We start from the raw sequence: 23,126 nt of genomic DNA on the forward strand, positions 1-23,126 counted from the left end.
AGAGGCAACGGTTTTAAACATCTCATTGCAAAAGATTGGGATTTTCCAGCTATGCTGGCCCCAAAACTGGAAACCCTTCCCCCATGTGAGGTCAATGGACCTCTCAATGGTCCCATCCCCTCCCCCTGCCCACCTGCTATGATTCCTGTGGTGGGCAGGATGGTGAAAATTCCAGTGTGTGCACTCCCTCAATGCTGCAATAGGTTGTGTGTGCAAGTAGGCAGTGTGGGATTTGAATTGAAGGTCGTCATCCAGCCCATGTGAAAGGAACAGACAATTATGGAAATATCTTTTATTTAAAGCATATAAACATCTGAATTATGTACATATCTTTGATATAATATAGTGCACAAGGTTGATTATTGATAGAAAAGTGTTGGTAGGAGACTGCCACATGCTAAAGGTCGTTTCTGAAAAATATCCACAATCAATAAGCAATTTACAACACTCAAATTATATCAAAGATTGTGGGGGGGGGGGGGGGATTGGAACCGGTTTTTACCTTGAACTCAGTATTTTAACCCCTTACAGGGAACCTCAGTTTAACACACAGTAATGTTACAGAAATCTCTCAAAAAGTGGGATGTTAAATGAAATGGTTTCCATTCCAAACTCCCTTTACGAGAGCACAAAGCTTGCAACATACAGCAAGTAACAGTCACATGCTAGTGTGGTGAATCATCACATCCAGCTCCAATTCGGATAGGATAAACATCAGTCTGCTAGCTGGAAGCCTCAAACATCACATACAAAGTGTCAAACCTCTTCATACTACTGAACAGGGGTTTACAACACAAGCAGACCCGATAACTGGACAAAGCCATCAACACGGCAAACGAGAGAGTGGGACGTTGCAAAAAATACCAGAATGGTATATGGCCAATTGGAAGAGAAGGGAGAGTGAGGTTGGATTGTGAGGTCTTTAGCAGGGTTCACTCCACATCTGGAAGGCAGCTGGTAAAGGGGAAGCCTCAGATTGTTTGCAAAATGCCTCAAATAGCTGCAGCATTGTCTCAACTGATCTGTCCCTGCACCACGTGCTCTCACATGCTTTCCACACTTTGCAAAATATTTTATTCTCAAACTTGAAATTCTTATTAATGGGAATGAAACTTCCATACTAGGAGAATAACCATCCTGGTGTGGAGTGACTGATCACACCCTGGTGTGGAGTGACTGATCACACCCTGACAGCACCGTGGGCTAACAGGATGGAGAGCTCAGTCACCTGATGACTGTCGACTCAGCCCTTGCCGGACAGTTGGCTGTTGACCCCGACCCAGCTGCACAATGTCTGTCTCTCCGCCTCTCCACCCCTTTCCTGATGTAATGATTCATTGATAAATGACAAAAAGGATTGGACCTGTTGTGAGTTCTCAAACTGATGCAACCTGAAAGGGTCAAAGCCCTGAATAAATGCAGCAAATTTAACAGTGTAAAAAAACCTTCCCAACATGGAGCAATTCTGCACATCACAACATCTGGGAACTAAAATCAATTTGCAAAATCTTGCTGAAGTTGATTTGCTGTGGGTGAGATGGGAGGGGATTGAGTGTTTTGGGTGATTATATAACATTCTGTACCAGGGCGTGGGTAGTGTGAAAGTTAAATGTGTGAAGAGAATGTTTTCCAGACACTAAAAGCACTCTGAGGCTCAGGTGGGTCTGACAAAGCTTTGGTGAAATGCTGACGTTCTTTGGGTACTGTCCTCGTTCTTCCAGTGAATGAGATCCCCAGTTATAGGCAGCCTGTGTCAGATGAAGTCCTCCTCTGTATCATGCCATTGTAATGCTGCCACAGTTCAGTGAAAAGGGCTTTACCTCTCCCCAGGGTGGTTTTAGTGCACATTAACCATATCTACATTCTTCAATAGCGATATAAAAGCTTCTGATCGAGGCTCCACATCTTCCCCAGTGTCATATAGATGCACCAAAGTATCAGGGTTACAAATCGAGAGACAGCATATGATGGGCGACATGATAACAATGCAGATCTGACAATGGCAAAAGTGGGACAGATGGAGAGAAGAATGTTCCATTTGTAGAGATCAATATAAAGCTAAAAGGACAGATATTAGTGGGGCTATTTCCTAACTGGATCACTCACCTCACTTTGCACTGGTGGCCTGTAATGATTGCTGCCACACTGATGGCAACATCAGGGGCAGCCTTGTTGGTAGTGTGGGTAAGATCTCGGTATGGAGAGGATAGTTTACATCCATATGCCCACTGACGATCACGGGATCTCACCGCTAGACCTAGTGAACTTGTACTCTGCTGTGCTGACAGAGCAAACTCCTCAAAAACATACCCTCGAGGGCAGCTTCTAGACGGTAAACAAGGAGGGAGCAAATTCAGACCACCTTCTGATTTACTGTCTAGAAATGATTGTTTAAAAGCTCTGGATGTGCATGTAGACAGCAGCATCAGGGACTTCTCTTAGCAAATGCCAGCTGAGGTAATAAGTTCATCTTGGGCCAAAGTAACTGCAAAAGGATTTGAAAGCAGCAACAAATTCTTAGTGTTTTAAAGCAGGACTGAACAGATAACAAAGGAAAACAACCAAAACATACACTTGTCCTATGTAACTGGTGTTAAATATGCCAATGGAACTGCAGAGTTACATAAACTGACCAAACATAATGGTCAATATTGCTGTGGTGTTAGGGACTCCATCACAGTCAGGAGATGGCAGGAGGGAGCAGAGCTTGCTGTGTTCACAGAGCAGTTGATGAAGTGGCTCAGCCACTTAGGGGATGCAGGTCAACTTTCACCTTCTCTCCATTGCTAAGCATTCCGATGGTGGGGTAGAAGCCTCCAGATGGCACCGGTGCTTCCTTCCTGCCAATTATCTTTCCATTCCGAGTAAAAAATACCTGGAAGAGATTTTGAAATGAAAATGTGTGTGGTGGAGTGAGCAACACAGCAACAGAAATGGACGAAATGACAATTCAAGCTTCAACAATCGGTGCATTGCTCAGACATTAAAAAAACATGCTGACAAGGCCACAGCAAGAGTATCATAGAATCCCTACAGTGCAGGAGGTGGCAATTCGGCTCAGAGTCTGCACTGACTTTCTGTCAGAGCATCTTACCCAGCCCAGCCCCCCCACCTTATCTCCATAACACCCACATACTTAGCATGGCTAACCCATCTGAAGTAGACATCTAAGGGACAATTTAGCATGGCCAAGCCACCTAACCTGTATATCTTTAGATACTAAGGGGCAATTTAGCATGGCCAATCCACCTAACCTGCACATCTTTAGACACTAAGGGACAATTTAGCATGGCCAATCCACCTAACCTGCACATCTTTAGACACTAAGGGACAATTTAGCATGGCCAGTCCACTTAACCTGCACATCTTTGGACACTAAGAGACAATTTAGCATGGCCTATTCCCCCCTCCAACCTGCACATCTTTGGAGTGTGCAAGGAAACTGGAGCAACTGGAGGAAACTTACACAGACATGAGGAGAACGTGCAAACTCCACAAGACAGACTCCGAGGCTGGAATCGAACCCAGATCCATGGCCTGGCACCCTGAGGAGTCTGACAACACCAGGTTTAAGTCCAACCATTTTATTTGATCAAATAAATTGGTTGGACTTAAACCTGGTGTTGTCAGACTTCTTACTGTGTTTACCCCAGTCCAACGCCAGCATCTCCACATCCTGGCACCCTGAGGCAGTAGTGCTAATTATTGTGCCATCCTCAGCACTGTGTGCAGTTCTGGTCGCCATGCTATAGGAAGGATGTGATTGCACGAGAAAGGGCGCAGAGGAGATTCACCAGGATGCTGCCTGAGATAGAATGTTTCAGCTACGGAGACTGGTTAGGCTGGGGTTGTTTTCCTCAGAGCAGAGGACACTGAGGTGGGACCTGACTGAGGTGTATAAGATTATGAGGGACATAAATAGGGTGGATATAAAGGAACCTTTCCTTTTAAGTCAAGGGGCCAATAACCAAGGGGCAGAGATTTAAGGTAAGGGGCAGGAGGTTTAGAGGGGATGCGAGGAAAATCTTTTTCACCCAGAGAGTGGTGGAAATCTGGAACTGAAAGGGAAACAGAGGTGGAAACTCTACAATATCAAAGAAGCATTGAGATAAGTGCTGGAAACGCCACAAGTCTACGAACCAAGTACTGGGAAATGGGATTAGAATAGATAGGTGTTTGATAGCCAGCGCAAACACAATGGGCCAACAGTTTACTGTGCTGTAAAACTCTATGACTAAAAAGTTCAGAACAGTGGAACTCAGTCATCTCCCACATGATGCTTCATTGTAACTAACTCATCTTGGGTCAGTACCCAGGAAACTGCAAAGGAGCAGAGACAACACCCAATCAGTTCACTACTGTGTATTGTGTGTGAACGCTGTCAGAGCAGAAGTATCAGAGAGAGAGATACACTGAGATCCAATCAGTTCACTATTGTGTGAGAGCAGAAGTGATATGGAGATGCCAGCGTTGGACTGGGGTGAGCACAGTAAGAAGTCTCACAACACCAGGTTAAAGTCCAACAGGTTTATTTGGTAACACTAGCTTTTGGAGTTTTGCTCCTTCTTCAGGTAAGTGGGAGTTCTGTTCACAAACAGGACAAATACAGACAAACTCAATTTACAAAATAATGATTGGAATGTGAATCTTTACAGCTAATCAAGTCTTAAAGGTACAGACAATGTGAGTGGAGAGAGGGTTCAGCACAGGTTATAAGGATGTGAATAGTCTCCAGCCAGCACAGCGAGATTTTGCAAGCCCAGGCAAGTTGTAGGGGTTACAGATAGTGTGACTTGAACGCAAGATCCCAGTTGAGGCCGTCCTCATGTATGGAATTTGGCTATCAGTCTCTGCTCAGTGACTCTGCACTGTCGTGTGTCGTGAAGGCTGCCTTGGAGAGCGTTTACCCGAAGATCAGAGACTGAATGCCTGTGATTGGTGAAATGTTCGCCAACAGGAAGAGAACAGTCTTGCCCGGTGATTGTCGAGCGGTGTTCATTCATCCATTGTCGTAGCATCTGCATGGTCTCCCCAATGTACCATGCCTTGGGACATCCTTTCCTGCAGCGTATCAGGTAGACAACGTTGGCCGAGTTGCAAGAGTATGTACCGTGTACCTGGTGGATGGTGTTCTCAATGAGATGATGGCACCCATAATCTGGCATGTCTTGCAGAGGTTGCTGTGGCAGGGTTGTGTGGTGTTGTGGTCACTGTTCTCCTGAAGGCTGGGTAGTTTGCTGCAGACAATGGTCTGTTTGAGGTTGTGCGGTTGTTTGAAGGCAAGAAGTGGGGGTGTGGGGATGGCCTTGGCGAGATGTTTGTCTTCATCAATGACATGCACACACCCGACCATCCCATTGTATCAGGCAATGGGACCCTGTGAGAGAATCTCTCTGGCTACATCAAGTGCATCTAGAAACCCATTATACAAAGGCCCCCAGCTTCTGTCACGAAACTACGGACTTCCTACACAAACTCAGCACACATGGAGCAGTTGAACCAGGAGCACTCCTCGTCACTATGGATGTCTTGTCACTCTACACCAGCATCCCCCATGTTCTCATCCTGTTGGGGAACAATTCAGTGGTCACGGGCATTCAGTCTCTGATCTTCGGGTAAACGTTCTCCAAGGTGGCCTTCACGACACACGACAGCACAGAGTCACTGAGCAGAAACTGATAGCCAAGTTCCACACACGAGGATGGCCTCAACCGGGATCTTGGGCTCATGTCACACTATCTGTAACCCCCATGATTCGCCTGGGCTTGTAAAATCTCACTTACTGTCCTGTCTGGAGACAATACACATCTCTTTAACCTGTGCTTAACGCTCCCTCCACTCATATTGTCTGTACATTTAAGACATGAGTACCTGTAAAGACAGAGCATTCCAACCATGATCTTATAAATCGAGTCTGGGTTGATATATGCCACGTTTGGGAAACCAACTCTCACTCACCTGATGAAGGGGCAGTGCTCTGAAACCTTGTGCTACCAAATAAATCTGTTGGTCTTTAACCTGGTGTTGAGACTTCTTACAGAGCAGAAGAGTCAGAGAGAGACATACACTGAGATCCATTCAGTTCACTGCTGCATATTATGTGAGCGCTGTGAGAGGAGAAATATCAGAGAGATACACTGAGATCCACTCAGTTCACGGCTGCATATTGTGCGTGAGCGCTGTGAGAGCAGAAATATCAGAGAGATACACTGAGATCCACTCAGTTCACGGCTGCGTATTGTGTGTGAGTGCTGTGAGAGCAGAAATATCAGAGAGATACACTGAGATCCATTCAGTTCACTGCTGCGTATTGTGTGTGAGCGCTGTGAGAGCAGAAATATCAGAGAGATACACTGAGATCCATTCAGTTCACTGCTGCGTATTGTGTGTGAGCGCTGTGAGAGCAGAAATATCAGAGAGATACACTGAGATCCATTCAGTTCACTGCTGCGTATTGTGTGTGAGCGCTGTGAGAGCAGAAATATCAGAGAGATACACTGAGATCCACTCAGTTCACTGCTGCACATTATGTGAGTGCTGTGAGAGCAGAAATATCAGAGAGATACACTGAGATCCACTCAGTTCACAGCTGTGTATTGTGTGTGCGCGCTGTGAGAGCACAAGTGTCAGAGAGATACACTGAGATCCACTCAGTTCACAGCTGCGTATTGTGTGTGCGCGCTGTGAGAGCACAAGTGTCAGAGAGAGAGATACACTGAGATCCACTCAGTTCACAGCTGCGTATTGTGTGTGCGCGCTGTGAGAGCACAAGTGTCAGAGAGAGAGATACACTGAGATCCACTCAGTTCACAGCTGTGTATTGTGTGTGCGCGCTGTGAGAGCACAAGTGTCAGAGAGATACACTGAGATCCACTCAGTTCACAGCTGTGTATTGTGTGTGCGCGCTGTGAGAGCACAAGTGTCAGAGAGAGAGATACACTGAGATCCACTCAGTTCACAGCTGCGTATTGTGTGTGCGTGCTGTGAGAGCAGAAATATCAGAGAGATACACTGAGATCCACTCAGTTCACAGCTGTGTATTGTGTGTGAGCGCTGTGAGAGCAGAAATATCAGAGAGATACACTGAGATCCACTCAGTTCACAGCTGTGTATTGTGTGTGAGCGCTGTGAGAGCAGAAATATCAGAGAGATACACTGAGATCTGTTTCAGCCAATGATGTGCAATGAAAGGGGCCAAAAAGTTGAGAGTTAGCTTTACAGAATGGTGTAAAATATCAGCGTGTTAAGTTTCAAAACTGTGGTTCTCCATTCACAAACACTAGGACAGCACATCAAACTCTAATACCCCAGTAACATAACTTAGCTCCGACACGTCTTCATTACAATCTGGCCTGCTGGACATGGTATTCTACAGAAACAGCTGGAAGAACAGATCATCGCAAACATTCATACCGTTACTTTCTTTCCATCATAGTCTTGTTCCATTTCCTCTCCTTCATCCTCTTCATCCTCATCATTAAAATACATGATGTTCCTCACACGCCTCTGCTTGGGCTTGACTTCTGCAGCATCAACACACTCATCACTGTCAGCTAGAGAAAGGAATGCTTGTTAGAGACAAAGGTACAGGAAACTTTCCAATTACAACAGCAATTCTGAATAATGTCTTTAGAAACTGGAACTAGTTAGGCTGAAGGATACGCAGTCAAACTGAGACTGGTTCATGAGTGAATGCCACAGGAATATGAAACACGATCTATATATGACAGACACTTGTACTGCAAGTTGGTTAACGTTTGCATCCTCGTTCTCTTCAACTTGTTTCCTGAAACTTTTTGAGAATGAAGTATGATTATTTCAGCTAAGTAATTGCATTCAAAAGTTACAATTAAATACAGCAGTGCTCGGACTTACAACACAACTGCCTCCCAAAGACCACATAAGTCAAAACCTTAAATTGAATTGGTTTTCCTATAGGAACATTTTCACTGAACAGTGAAAGGTTTGAGGGGCAGCACAGTGGTTAGCACTGCTGCCTCACAGCACCAGGGATCCGGGTTCAATTCCAGCCTCAGGTCACTGTATGTGTGGAGTTTGCACATTCTCCCTGTGTCTGCGTGGGTTTGCTCCAGTTTCCTCCCATGTGTAGGTTAGGTGGGCTGGCCATGCTAAATGCACGGGCTACGAGGATAGGGCGGAGAAGAGGGCCCGGGTAGTATGCTCTTTTGGAGAGTCAGCGGAGAGTCAATGGGCAGAATGGTCTCCTTCTGCACTGCAGGGATTCTGTGGTTCTAGATCTTGCTTCAGTCCAGTTGCCTTACTGTCGTATATTTCCCATAATACAATAGTGCCTACACTATTATATTCTTGTTTTCTGTATCTGAGAACTAATTTGTCCTGCCTGACAACATAAAGGAAGGCAGTTGGCAAAGACCAATAGGTGTGATGTTGTAAAGTCAAAACCGGTGTTGTAAATCGGTGTGTCAATTTATGAACATCTGAAAGTCAAGGATTTCTTTGGTTGGATGAACTGATCAGTCTGTATAAGGGATGTTCCCTTATTGATTCTGAATTGCAATTCAGTCATGCCCTAAAGGGAAGGATGACCCCTGCTGCTCTGGTCATGACCTATGCATGTGACAGGCCAGCAGAAAAGCAAATCCTGGCTTTTTCCAAGCAATGGTTAATAAAGAGATGAAGATGATTCCAAATGGAAATTTTGCCTTTATGTTTGTAAGAAATGACATTTTATAAAAAGCAGACAGCTTCTGTTGTGTCCCAAAGTATACCACCTTAATGACAGCAATGTGGCAAACATTCCAACTCAGCAGGTTCGGTTTTGAAACAGGAGCCCCAGAAACGATTCTCCAAAATGCACAAGGATTTGGATTTTCTTTTCTGTGGTTGGGGCTCTCATGCGTGCAACACTTGCTGAGGTCCTCCGCCCTCACACATACATCGGCGACCTTGCCAGGTCAGGTGAAGTTGAATGTTGGCAGTGAATTTCCAACTGTATTGACAGTGATCACACACAGCGCACCACAGTCTCTTCCAATGCACTCAGTTTGTTCAAATGTCAGATTACACCTTAACCTCTTAGCAACAATGGACAGAAGGAATGCAACAGTCCTCTGCATTCAGAAGAATACTTGCTGCTGAAAAGAGAGACGTGTTGTCAACTTTTTTGCCTTGTACTCATCAGGACAAACACAAAAATACCAAATTTCAAACTACAGTTTATGCTGCAGGAGAAAATTGGTTGTCAAGTCGACTCTGATTGGCTGAGACATTGCCATGACAAAAGCAGTGGGGGACTACACGCTTCCCAAAGTCCTGGGCAAATAAAAAAAGGTGCCAGGCTTGAACAAATAAAGTTAAAGTTTATTCATGTCACAAGTAGGCTTACATTAACACTGCAACAAAGTTACTGTGAAAATCCTCTAGCCACTACACTGCAGTGCCGATTCAGGTACACTGAGGGCAAATTTAGCGTGGCCAATTCATGTCTATCAAGACTCAAAACCAGGGCACCCGGAGGAAACCCATGCAGACACAGGAAGAATGTGCAGACTCCACACACACAGTGACCTGAGCTGGAAAATTGAACCCGGGTCTCTGGCGCTGTGAGGCAGCAGTGCTAACCACTGTGTCACCCCCACCTTTATGCTTGCAGAGAATAGGGTGCCTATTAACGTATATCACTTATAGCAAGCAGAAATGGACTTTGTTACGATCTCATGATTATCTTAAATTGGCTGTTAGTTTAGCCATCAGTGCACAAAATATTTAAATGGATGTGAGTGACAGCATGGATCTGAAGTTGATTAAAGAACAGAAAGGCTGGAGAATGTTTGGTGAATGGGTGGTAACTCGTCTCACCCCCCCAGGGCAGTGCTGCTTTCCACTCTCTTACCTCAATGAGCATTGGGACGGGGATCACTGTTGTTCACGATTTACATGAGCAATTTAGACTCAGCAATCGTAAGTGCAACTGAAAACTTCAAAGCTGACACCAAATAGGGAAGGAGGAGGAGGGGGCTGGTTAACATCCAAGGGGGCTGCCACAACATCTAAGAAGAATGGACAACTGAACATCAATATCAATAAATGTGAGATGGTACATTGTGGTAGTGAGAATAAGGAGGCCACATACTCATAGGAAAATGTCTTAGACAGTAGAGGGACAGGGATTGGGTGTATAGAATCACAAATCATAGAATCCTACCGTGCAGGATGAGGCCATTCGGCCCATCAAGTCTGCAGTGACAACAATCCCACCCAGGCCCTATTCCCATAACCCCTCTATTATTAACCCTGCTAATCCCCCTGACACTAGACTTAATTTAGCATGGCCAACACACTTAATCTGCACATCTTTGGACAGGAGGAGGAAACTGGAGCAGCCGGAGGAAACCCACGCAGACACGGGGAGAATGTGCAGACTTCACACAGACAGTGACCCAAGGCTGGGATTGAACCCACGTCCCTGGCACAGTGAGGCAGCAGTGCTAACCACCGTACTGCTGAATTACAGATTGTAAAAAAACAAACAGACCACTTGGGCTCATTTCTAGAAGGATAGAACTGAAAAGCAGACATATTAAACTTGTATCAACAACTTGGTTATACTACAAAGGACACGGCGAGAGGCTGAGGGGCCAAGGGCGCGCGGGGGGGGGGGGGGGGGGGGGGGGGGGCAAGGGGGAAGGGGGAATGGGGAGAGGGGGAGGGATGGGCCCAGGGCCAGGGCCCGAGGGCGAGGGGAGCGGGCGGAAAGAGGTGTGGGAAGTACAGGAAGGTGGGGGTCGCGGGGGGGGGGGGGGGGGGGGGGGGGATGTGGGAGGTGCAAGGGGCCTCATAGACAAGGCAGTTGAATTCAATCTGGAATTAAAACAGAAAATGCTGGATAACTCAGCAGGTCTGGAAGCATCTGTGGAGAGAGGAGCAGAGGTAACGTTTAATCCAAATGACCCTTCTCCACATCTTGAGGCAGCTTCAAGGCAAGTAGAGAGTTTGGCAGGAGTGGCAGCCAGTAGCAGGGAGCTACCAGAAACCACGTATGCTTTCTGGTTTGGAGTGACTAAGCAAGAGTACAGCAAGGCCCATGTTTGAGCTCCACAGTCCGCAAACATGAGGTACTGCAGTCGAGTTGGAGCAAAATTTCACTTCCTGGAGAATAATGGAAACACCTGAGAATTCGCATGAATTGCTGTGAGCTGTGGCACATTTTGCTTTTTGCAGGAGCAGGGAAGGGACCCTCAAGATCCTGCAAAAATGAGGATCTCTTGGATGGAAATAAAAGTGGAACAGGGAATTGTCTGTTGAGATTTTACAGTTTAAAGAATGCATTGATAAAATATATTGTTAGCTCGTCATTCTGGCTCTGTTGAACAGTAAAGGATTTTCTTTGAAACATGAAATCCTGTGGAATTTTTTTTTCAGTTACTAATTGCAGTTTGAATTTCTTTTTAAAAGTTTAGTTTCCCCTGAGATCATGACACATCTAGAAGTGAATGCAATACTCCAAATGTGGTTTCAACACATCTTTCTGCAGCTGCAATCCAGCCCCCTTGAGATGAAGCCAAACACTGCATATTATTATTATCCGTTCAGTAATTTTGAACAGTTTCTGACACGGACCCTGAAATCTCTCTGCTGCACGGTTTGCAGTTTTTTTACCTTCTACAAAACATTCAGCCAATTCTGCTGAGTTTCAAAGTTTCCCACATTCAGCTCCTATTTGTTAATGCACATTGCAACTTTCTGCTCCCATCTAAACTACAGACCATGCCACCTAACTTAGCATTATTAGTAGATGATGAGCATGATGAGTATTCCTACACAAATCACTGATGCGTAGTAAATCTGAGGCCCCAGTACAGATCCCTGGGGACAGCATGACACTAAGCCAATTTGGAGTGCGTACCCATTCCCCCTACTGTCACTTACCTTCTAACCAATTTCATACAGATCAAAAGGCTCGCTCTGACAGTATGCACTTCTGTTTTTTCAGTCTCTTGTGTGGAACCATATTGAATGTCTTCACGAAACCCATACAAATAGAAACATAGAACAGTACAGGCCCTTTGGCTGTCGATGTTGTGCTGAGCTATATCCAAACCCAAGATCAAGCTATCCCACTCCCTATCATTCTGGTGTGCTCCATGTGCCTATCCAATAACAGCTTGAAAGTTCCTAAAGTGTCCGACTCCACTATCACAGCAGGCAGTGCATTCCACACCCCAACCACTCTGAGTGAAGAACCTACCTCGGACATCCCTCCTATATCTCCCACCATGAACCTTATACTTATGCCCCCTAGTAACAGCTACATCCACCCGAATAAATAGTTTCTGCATGTCCACTCTATCTATCCCCCTTATCATTCTTATAAACCTCTATTAAGTTGCCTCTCATCCTCCTCTGCTCTAAAGAGAAAAGCCCCAGCTCCCTCAACCTGTCCTCATAAGACCTATCCTCCAAACCAGGCAGCATCCTGGTAAATCTCCTCTGCACTCTCTCCAATGCTTCCACATCCTTCTTATAGTGAGGTGACCAGAACTGCACACAATATTCCAAATGTGGTCTCACCAAGGTCCTGTATAGTTGCAGCACAACCCCACGGCTCTTAAACTCAAACCCCCTGTTAATAAACGCTAACACGCTATAAGCCTTCTTCACGGCTCTATCCACTTGAGTGGCAATCTTCAGAGATCTGTGGATATGAACCCCAAGATCTCTCTGTTCCTCCACATTTCTCAGAACCCTGCCGTTGACCCTAGTAGTTAGTCCTACCAAAATGAATCACCTCACACTTATCAGGGTTAAACTCCATCTGCCACTTTTCGGCCCAGCTCTGCATCCTATCAATGTCTCTTTGCAGCCTTCAAGAGCCCTCCACCTCATCCACTACTCCACCAATCTCGGTGTCTTCAGCAAATGGCATCCAGGTTTATGGAGATTGGACAATGGAGAGCCAAAGCATTGAAAGAATTAAAATTGGAGATAACAAAATTGTGGAGAAGGACTTCCGTGATGAGGAGCTGGGAGTGTGGAGTGAAGAGATAGCCATTTCTGGAAAGGTGAAGGCAAGCGATATTAATGACGCTCAAGAAGCTCAATTTGAGGTTGAGCATGCCTCCAAAGTTGAATATTGTCATGTTTAGTGAGGTGATGGTTGGGGAAGAGGCAAATCAGGAAAATTTGTGGTACTCACTGAAAATAACTGGAGTGTCTTCTTAATGTTCAGCTGGAGGAAGGTGGGACTCATCCGAGACTTGTGTTAAACAGACAGGCTGACAGTACTGTTGGAAACAGGATCTGGAGTAAGCCATTCGAGCCTGCTGCACCATTCTATAAGGTCCTGGATAATCATCGACCTCAATTCCATCTTCCCGAACTATTCCCATTCCTATAATCCCCTTAGTATCCAAAAATCTATCAACCTTAGGTTAAAATATACTCAATGACTTAGCATTCCCAACCATCTATTTGACTGATCTTCATAGGCCAATGCTCTCAGCCCACGAGCCAATCTAGTGAACCACCAGGGCACTCCAAGGACAAGAACACCCTTCTCTGGGCAAACCCACACTCCAGGTGTGGCCTCGGCCTTGGGTAACTGGAATAAGATTGATTATCTGTTTGTGATAAAAGCTAACATACCATTAGCTTACTGCAGCACCATGTTCACTTTGTGATAACCATGCAGCAACAGCCAGCTCCCTCTGAGCATTTCCTACTCTTCCACCATTCAAAAAATATTCTGCTTTTTCATTTCTCAAGTGGAGAGAACTTTACATTTTGCCATCTTGCATTCAATCTGCCATGTTCCTCTCTCATCACCCAGCCTGTCTATAACTCTCTGCAGCCTCTTTGCGTTCTCCTCAGTGCTAACTTTGTATTGCCAGCAAACTGGCATAGGTTACACTCGGGCATCTCATTTAGGTCAATAATCTAGATTATAAATAGCTGAGGCCCAAGTAGCTCAAATTGAAGGTTAACCTTTTGAATGCCAGCTACAGCAGGAAGCATGGAGGAGAACCAGGCTTGCAGCTTCGTACTTGATTCACTTTTGGGATGTGAGGGTTGCTGGTAAGACCAGCTTTTACTGTCTACCCTCAACTGAAAAAGTCGTAGTGAGCTGTCTTCTTGAACCCACTGCAGTCCATGTGGTGTTGGTACACCCACAGTGCTGTTAGGGAGGGAGTTCAAGGATTTTGACCAAGCGACAGCGAAGGAACAGTGATATATTTCCAAGTCAGGATGGTGAGTGACTTGAGGGTAAATCTCCAGTTGGTGGTGTTTCCAGGTATCTGCTGCTCCTAACCTTCTAGATGGTAGTGGTCATGGAGTGGCAAAGTGCCACCTAAGGAGTCTTGGCGAGTTCCTGTAGATGGTACACACTGCCACTGTGCACTGATGGTGGCAGGGGCAAATGTTTCAGCGGTGCGGATCAAGCAGCCTGCTTTGTTCTGGATGGTGTTAAGCTTCTTGAGTGTTGTTGGAGTTGCACTCATCTAGGCAAGTGGGGAATATTCCACCACACTCCTGATTTGTGTTCTTGTAGATGGTGGACAGACTTTGGGGAGTCAGGAAGTGAATTATTCACTGCAGGATTCCTAGCCTTTGACCTGCTCTTTGAGGTTATGAAAGATTATAGAATCCCTACAGTGAAAAAGGAAGCCATTCAGCCCATTGAGCCTGCACTGACAACAATCCTACCCAGGCCCTATCCTTGTAACCCCCTGAATTTACACTGCTAACCCCCCTAACATTAAGGGTCAACTTAACATGGCCAATCAACCTAACCCGCACATCTTTGGACTGTGGGGGGAGACCGGAACACCCGGAAGAAACCCACGCAGACACTGGGAGAATGTGCAGACTCCACACAGACAGTGACCCAAGGCTAGATTTAAACCCAGGTCCCTGGAACTGTGAGGCAGCCGTACTAACCACTATGCTCTGGTAGCCACAGTATTTATATGGCTGGTCCAGTTCAGTTTCTGGTCAATGGTAACCCTAGGTTAGTGGGGGATTCAATGATGGTAAAACCATTGAATGTCAAGGGGAGAAATGGTTCGCGCCTCTCCTGTTGGAGATGACCACTGCCTGGCCCTTGTGTGGCACAATGTTACTCGGCACTTTCTACCAACAACCTACACTTCTTTGCACCTTTAACATAACAAATAACCCACAGGCATTTCACATCAGCGAGGCATTTGAAAAGCAAGAACGATAGCTTTAAAATTGGGGCTTTGCTTGACCGGAAGCTAATATTGGTCAGTGAGCACAAGGGAAAGGGGACTTGTGCAGCAGTGCATGGTTTAGCTCCAGTTTACAGAGAGCAGAATGTGAGAGGGTGGTGAGTAGTGTGTTGGAATTGCCAATCCTGGAGATAACAGAGGCAGAGATTAGACTGACAGCAGTTTATGAGCTGAGGCATGGACAAAGTCACCTGATATTACACAGGTAAAAACAAGTGGTCTTACATGAGGTGTAAAGCACAGCTCAGGGTCAAATGACCAAGATTGTGAACACTGGCAGCTATCTAAAGGTGAAAAACAGAAAGGGGGAGACAGTGACTCGGGAACACAAATGGGCACCCCACTTCTGACCTCATAATGAACAAAAGGTCATTGATGAAGTAGCTGAAGATAGTCAGGCCCCAGATCAATGTTCCCTTAGATTTCAGTTGTGCAGTTCTTTTATTTTGTTTTTACAAGGCCGCTCACATTCTTTATTTCTCTCAGAACAATGCCTGAGCAGAACACTTCTAGGTTGTGCAACTTAATGGGAAGATTGCCTGGGACACCACCCTGAGGAATTCCTGTGAGATGTCCTGGAGCTGAGATGATTGACCTCCAACCACATCTTCCTTTGTGTCTGGTAATGACTCCAACCAGCAGAGGTTTCTCCCGATTCCCAGTGATTCCAGTTTTGCTCAGGCTCCTTGATGTCAAGGTGTTTGATGATGAAAATTTGATGGGAGCAGTTAACTCAGACATATAGCACTGTCCCCTTAGCCCTAACATGTCCAGGGACAGTGATGGAAGGGTCTGTGACATTGGCTTGAAGGTCTGACTCTGCTGGCTAGTCTGTGGGACAGCTCTCTCAATCTTCGCATGAGCCCGCAGGTATTAAAGAATGTTGCAGGGTTGACTGAGCTGGGTGTATCTAACTTGATGCCGAGGCTGGAGGCATGCTGTGTGTATGGTGCTTTCTTAAACCTCTCTCAGTACCAGTCTGATACAACACAATTATTTGCTGGGTCATTTCAGAACTCCTCATGGGTTCGGGGCTGAATGTGAAATTTGGTGATATTCTGAGGCCTGGGCTGAGCTGGAGACAGCAGGAACAATCCACAAAAGCCTGAAGGAGGGAAATATCATTGAATAATCCAAATATTGTGGCAGCTAAACTAAGTGGTGTGGAAACTCTTGCTGCAATCACTGTGCAGATGGGGATGCTGCTGTTTGTGAAGTTAGAATGGAAAATACAGGTGCGACAGGCAACTGTTGACATTTGTAATATTGGAAAATCCTGAGAGGGATGTTTACCTTGTCTAAGATGGAGTGTGAAGCGGATATACTGATTCTCCTGATCACACTACAAGCTCTGTCTGATTGGAAGTGATTTCAATTACCCCGGTTCTCTGCACACCTTTAATTGCTGCCTCAAGATAGTTACACAGCCAAATCAGATAATTACATAACCAGGTTTTGCTTGTTAACACATTTCCCTCACAACTCAGCAGCAGGTACCGGTTAGGCAGCATTGATAAACAAAGTGAGAGGGCACGGGGGCAAGAGAGCACGAGGGCGAGAAAGTGAGACAGAGTGCGAGAGTGAGCGTCAGAGTAACAGTGTGTGAGAGTGAGTGAGAGAGTATGAGAAAGAGTGAGAGAGTGCAAGAGCGAGAGCTTGAGAAAGAGGGAGAGAGAGTGAGAGACATAAGAACATAAGAATTAGGAGCTGGAGTGGGCCATCTGACAACTCGAGCCTGCTCCGCCATTCAATAAGATCATGGCTGATCTTTTCATGGATTCAGCTCCACTTACTCGCCTGTCCACCATTGAACTGACTGATGTCCAATAACAATCCTGGATCTCTCTCCCTAACAGCACTGTGGGTGTACCTACACCGCATGGACTGACTGATGTCCAATAACAATCCTGGAACCCCCTCCCTAACAGCACTGTGGGTGTACCTACACCACATGGACTGACTGATATCCAATAACAATCCTGGAACCCCCTCCCTAACAGCACTGTAGGTGTACCTACACCACATGGACCACAACAGTTTTCAAGGTAAATCAGGGATGGGCCAATAATTGCTGACCTAGCGGCACCCACATCTGATGAATGAATGAATGAAGAAAGGTCTTTAGACACTAGCTTACCATCTCCAGTGGGAGGCAGGATAAGCCAACCTTGCCAAGCCATCAGCTGTTCCAGTTTTCAGGAGAATCCTCTCAAAAACAAGGGGAAAACGAATATTGCACACGACTAACATGGAGTTGTGGAACTGGCTGGTCAGCCTATGGGAGAAATTTTTTGGGTCCTATGTCCCACCCAGAGATTCTGTTTTTGTCACAGTGTGTGGTGAGCTGAGACCATCTCGAGTGAGGTGATGTTAAAGGGAAACAGAAGCCAGATGAGAGCACTGTCCAGCTGTATACCACTCAGCACTCTCAATGCATCAAGAACACATTCCAAGATGAACTCGGAGTGTGAAATTGTGGAAGACTGCAAGGAAAGCAACCAACATGATGATAATACACAGGGTGCCAAAGTACTGACAATTCAAAAATCCCAAACCATACTGAAATGATGAGACTGAGCTGGGAGTTTTGGGGGAAGGGGTGTGGAATGCCTGCCTGTGTTGGGACTGGAAAAACCCATCTGAGATCTCAAGAACATTATTCTGTCATGAGATCTGGGGAGATTGGTAAACCACCTGTACGTTATGGAGACTCTTAAATGCAGAATACAAATCTGCCTTTTGTACAAATAATTTCCACAATCACCCTACATTATTCTGACTATACGTAAAGGTTATCTTTTAAAAAAGGGGAGATGTTGTGAGCTCACTTTGAGAGAACATTTAATTAGTATACGTGTCATTGTAGAACCTGGACATAAAGCAGCATGTGACCACAGGCTTAAGTATGTTTATTTATTAGTGTCACAAGTAGGCTTACATTAACACGGCAATGAAGTTACTGTGAAATTCCCCTAGTCGCCACACTCCGGAACTTGTTTGGGTACACTGAGGGAGAATTTAGCACGGCCAACGCATCTAACGAGTACATCCTTGGAATGTGGGAGGAAATCGGAGCTCCCGGAGCAAACCCACACAGACGGGGGGAGAACGTGCAGACTCAGGCAGTGACCCAAGCCAGGAATGGAACCTGGGTCCCTGGCGCTGCGAGGGAGCAGTCAGTGCTAACCACTGGGCACGTGTTTGTTGAATCACTAGGTGAGGCATATTTGTTCAGCTCTCCTGTAACTTCTTTATATTAGTACTAGTGCTCAAATAAAACCTACTGGTAGGTTACCACACGTTTGCATGAAGAACGCGCAAAATCGAACATGGTGTAGGCGGGAGTGCAGCGCAGATTATCAGAATGATAGAAGAAAATAAAACTTGCATTTATTCTGCGTCTATCAAAGTCACAGGATATCGCAAAGTGCTTTCCAGCCAATGAAGTAGTTTTGGAGAACAGTCACTGTTGTAATGATGCGAATGGGGCAGCTAATTTGCGCACAGCAAGCTCCCACAAACAGCAATGTGATGACGACCAGATAATCTGTTTTAGTGATGTTAACTGAAGACAGCTCACTGGGGAGAACTCCCCTACTCTTTTGTCAAAATAGTACCATGGATTCACTCACATCCACCCAAGAGTGGAGGCAGCAGCTCGTTTTGATCTCTCACCCATAAGGTGGCATCTCTGACAATGCAGCCCTCCCACTGTACTGCACTGGGGTGGGACTGGAACTCAAAGTCTTCTCACTGAGGACGAGAGCGTTACCAACTTATTCATGATGGCTGTACTGGAGTGAAAAGGGTTCAGTTACGAAGACAAGTTGCAGAAATTAGGCTTGCAATCCCTTAAGGATAGAGGTGAAGGGCTGATCTACTTGAGGTTTATACGACAGTGCATGGATTTGATAGGGTAGCTCGAGAGAAACTGCTTCCTATAGGGAGGTAGGTAATCCAGAAGTTTACAATTATAGCCAGGCGCTGCAAGGGTGATGTCAGGAAGCATTTAAGAACGTAAGAACATAAGAAATAGGAGCAGGAGTAGGCCATCTAGCCCTTCGAGCCTGCCCTGCCATTCAACAAGATCATGGCTGATCTGAAGTGGATCAGTTCCACTTTCCCGCTTTCTCCCCACAACCCTTAGTTCCCTTGTCTATCAGAAACCTATCTACCCGTGACTTAAATTTCTTATACACAACCAATGTTGGCGATCTGGAACTCTCTCCCACAAAAAGCTGTTGAAGCTGGGGTCATGAAAAAATTTCAAAATACTGATTTTAGTTCATCAAGGATAACTGGGATTATGGAACCAAGATGGGCAAATGGAGTTCAGATCGGATTGAATTGAATGGTGGATCAGGCTGAAGGGGCTGAATGAGCTCCCCTTGTTCCTTTGTATGGAATTCGGCATTCTATATTTGCTGAATGGCTGGATTGAAGAGCTTGGTAATGCTGCCATGAAGAATTTGTTTCATAGCACCCTCAAAAGGGGAAAATATTTTGACAGCAAAAAGCCAATTTCAATTCGATTCAGGGGGAGAAAGCCCAGCCACGCAAACAACAAGAATCATTCTGACAGGAGATGATTAGGTTACAGATGAAATGCAAAGAGGATGCTGCAAAAGCTGGAGTTCAGGGATGACAGCAGACATTAAAATGAAATTTAAAAACGATTTTCATTCACACAACTAAAAAAACATCCATCAGAGATGTGTAAGGAAACAAACTTGACACTGAGTCAAGGAAGTATAATCCCAAACTGGGTCACTGGTTAAAAATAATTGTGGGTTACTCATTTAAGAGACAGATGAGAACTTTTTCTCAGAGGGTGGTCAATCTCTGGAACTCTCTTCCTTAAAAGGTGAAAGAAGCAGGGTTTCTGGATGTTTTTACTGTTGAGCTAGATAGATTCTTGATTAACAAGGGGATGAAAGGTTATCGGGGAAGGCGGGAGTGTGGGATTGAGGTGACAATCAGATCAGCCAGGATCTTATTGAATAGTGGAGCAGGCTGGAGGGGCAGACTTCTAAAGAACGCAGGAATTAGGACAGGTGATCAAAAGCCTGATCCAAAGGGAGGATTTAAGGAAGGCTTTAAGGAAGGCTGGTGGGAGGTTTAGGAAAAATGTTCATGAGCGTGGAATCAAGATCCATGTCGCCACCAAGCGCACACAACAAGGTGGACATAACATCAAAGGAATAGAAGAATTGGGGAGGGACAGAATGGGTCAGTAAAATAGGAAATTATAGCGTCTTTAAAGAAAGGATGAGAATTTGAAATAGGAAGACTCGGGAATTAAGAGCCAATGCAGTTCAATGGTGAGCAAGACTGGGGAGGAAACTGACAGCAAAAGTTTGGATCTGCTCAAGTGTACCATGTGCAGAGGATGAGAGGTCTCATAGATGACAAGAAGCAACAGCTAATAATAAATGTAAAAGGGGCAAAAAATATTTCCACTGCTCAGTGAGGGCGAGGGAAAAATGTATGGTTACCACTAGAATAAAAGGAGAGGTTCAGGGAACAATACTGAATGTTGCTTAAAGATTGAAATCCAACCAGAAACAGTGAGAGAAGCAGATTAAATTATCACTTTGAAAAGGAAAGCAGATAAATATAGGAAAGAGGAAGATCCTAAAGGGGTCATGGAATCAGGCAGAAGATGGTTTAATGCAAATTTTCTTTCAGAGTGAAGGAAAGGACAACTCTCCCAGACAGAGAGCATAGTGGAAATGGTGTGTGTGTGTGTGTGTTGTGTGCACGCACGCGCATGTGCGAATGAGAGAGAGAAACAGAGATATCTGGCTGTTAGTTTCTTCAACGGCTGGGGCCTATTGCATGAAATGTTTCCTACAATGCGGTTAGAAAGTGAGTTCAGGAGGAGTGCCTCTCACTGTAGTATCAAGCCTCGAATCTTTCTCGTTGCCAAGCTTTTCATGTGGCTGCTCAGTTGAGTTTTTGATCCATAGGGGCCTGTTTGATACAGGGTGCTGGGCTGACAGGAGAAAAAGCAAAGAAGAGGGGGAAGCAATATGGTGGGCAGTTGTGGAAAGATGAAGAGTAATGTCCCTGCAGCGAGAGTGGAAAGGTAAATGCCAACTGGGCTCCTTCTGTGCTGTAAACTCAATTCAAACTAAAACAATGTTCCAATGCTGTGTGTTCAGTCCAAAATCAGCAAGTTGCAGACAGTAATATATATTACTAACAACGTTCTTACCATCACTGTCTAAAATATAATCTCGAGGAAACATGATACCACAACCCATGATATCACCCTTGTAGCAGCGAGGGCCAAAGGGATCTCCCACTCCACTTCCTTGGAAAAGCTTGCCATCATCTGAGAAAAGAAATCAGAGAATTCAGTAACACACACACGCACACACACACAGAGGCATGGCTCCTATCTCTCCCTCTCTCTCACACATCCAGGTACACATGTACACACTGACAATGTGCGCACGCACACCTCTCAGGGGACAGAGCACTGGATAGCTCCACAGCAGATTCAGCATGGACTCAATGGTTTCCTTCTGTAATCACTCCAGGAAGCTCAGACATTATTACAACAACAACGTTCATTCATTTGGTACCTTTGACACAGCAAGACATCACAAGTTGCTGTACAGGAGCATGATCAGATAAGACCTGGTACCGGGCCACATGTGGAGATATTAGGACAGGTGACTTTCAGCTTGGTCAAAGAGGTTGGTTTGACAGTGGGCTTTAAAGAAAGAGATAGAGAGGGTCAGATGTTTAGAGAGGGAATTTCAGAGCTTCAGGCTTTGGCAAGTGAAGGCATCGATAGTAATGGTCAGAGATATGCAAGACGCCAGAATGGGAGGAGCAAGGTGATCTGGATGATTCCCAGGATAGATTATACACAGAAGTTCCCCACCTATTGGCAACGTATCTCTTTCACGTATGAGGCTTGATGTGCAGACAGAAAATGTGGTGGGTAACCTGTGAGCTAACATTGTGTGTTGACCGTTGCCCCATGCGCAGGGTTACCCCATTCCGCTGATTCCCGTCCGTGCAGTTTTTTTTCCTACCAGTGTGACTGAAGTGATTCGCACGTAAAGCAAGGACAAGTGCTGAGGTGTGTGCTGATTACACACAACATTGAGTGTGAGAGCCGCGCACTCCCTCTGTGTCCAAAGTATCAATATTTCTTTCACTTTTATCATTTGAAGTTGATAGTTCCATTAATATATAAATGATGAAGCATTTTCTATAACTCGTTATGAAATATTCAGCATGTATTAAATTTATTTAATCTTATTCACGGGGCCATGGCTAGTGAACAAGCCTGATTTCAATCTTGCAGCCTACTGAGATGAAGGAGCGCCACTCATACGGCAACTCACCAGCCGAGCTCACTCACCACTGTCTTACACAAAGAAACCATTGTTATATATATCTTAGTGCATTGGCGCCATTACAAAACACACATTGGCGCTGTTACATATATATATGCCTTTGCACGTTGGTATCATTACATTACATGTATTGGCTCTATTATATATACGCCTTTGCACATTGATGTCAGTACATTTTGTGTATTGGCGCTGTTGTATATACACCTTTGCACATTGATGTCATTACATGTATTGGCTCTGTAATATATACGCCTTTGCACATTGATGCCACTACATTTCAAGAATTGGTGCTGTTATATACACACCTTTGCACGTTGATGTCATTACATGTATTGGCTCTGTTATATATATCCCTTTGCACATTGACACCATTATATTTCATGTATTGGCGCTGTTACATATACACCTTTGCACATTGATGTCATTACATTTCATGTATTGGCTCTGTTATTATATATGCCTTTGCACGTTGATGTCATTATATTTCATGTATTGGCGCTGTTACATATACACCTTTGCA

At 45.2% G+C, this 23,126-nt stretch overlaps 1 protein-coding gene across 2 annotated transcripts in view; it reads right to left on the minus strand.

Moving 5' to 3' along the window:
* Nucleotides 1-296: 296 nt before the first annotated feature.
* Nucleotides 297-23,126, minus strand: part of LOC145361980 (SPRY domain-containing protein 3-like) — a 247,029-nt gene continuing 224,199 nt past the window's right edge. For both annotated transcript variants that reach the window (XM_080217981.1, XM_080217980.1), the window contains exons 9-11: nt 21,448-21,567; nt 7,414-7,553; nt 297-2,875 (exon numbers count right to left, since the gene is read on the minus strand). In XM_080217981.1, the coding sequence (XP_080074107.1) occupies nt 2,741-2,875; nt 7,414-7,553; nt 21,448-21,567 (395 nt within the window). In that variant the 3' untranslated portion in view covers nt 297-2,740. The remainder of the gene's footprint in view (nt 2,876-7,413; nt 7,554-21,447; nt 21,568-23,126) is intronic.

Source organism: Carcharhinus amblyrhynchos, chromosome X (genome assembly GCF_965287045.1).
Source record: "Carcharhinus amblyrhynchos chromosome X, sCarAmb.v2.hapA, whole genome shotgun sequence".
Taxonomy (NCBI): domain Eukaryota; kingdom Metazoa; phylum Chordata; class Chondrichthyes; order Carcharhiniformes; family Carcharhinidae; genus Carcharhinus; species Carcharhinus amblyrhynchos.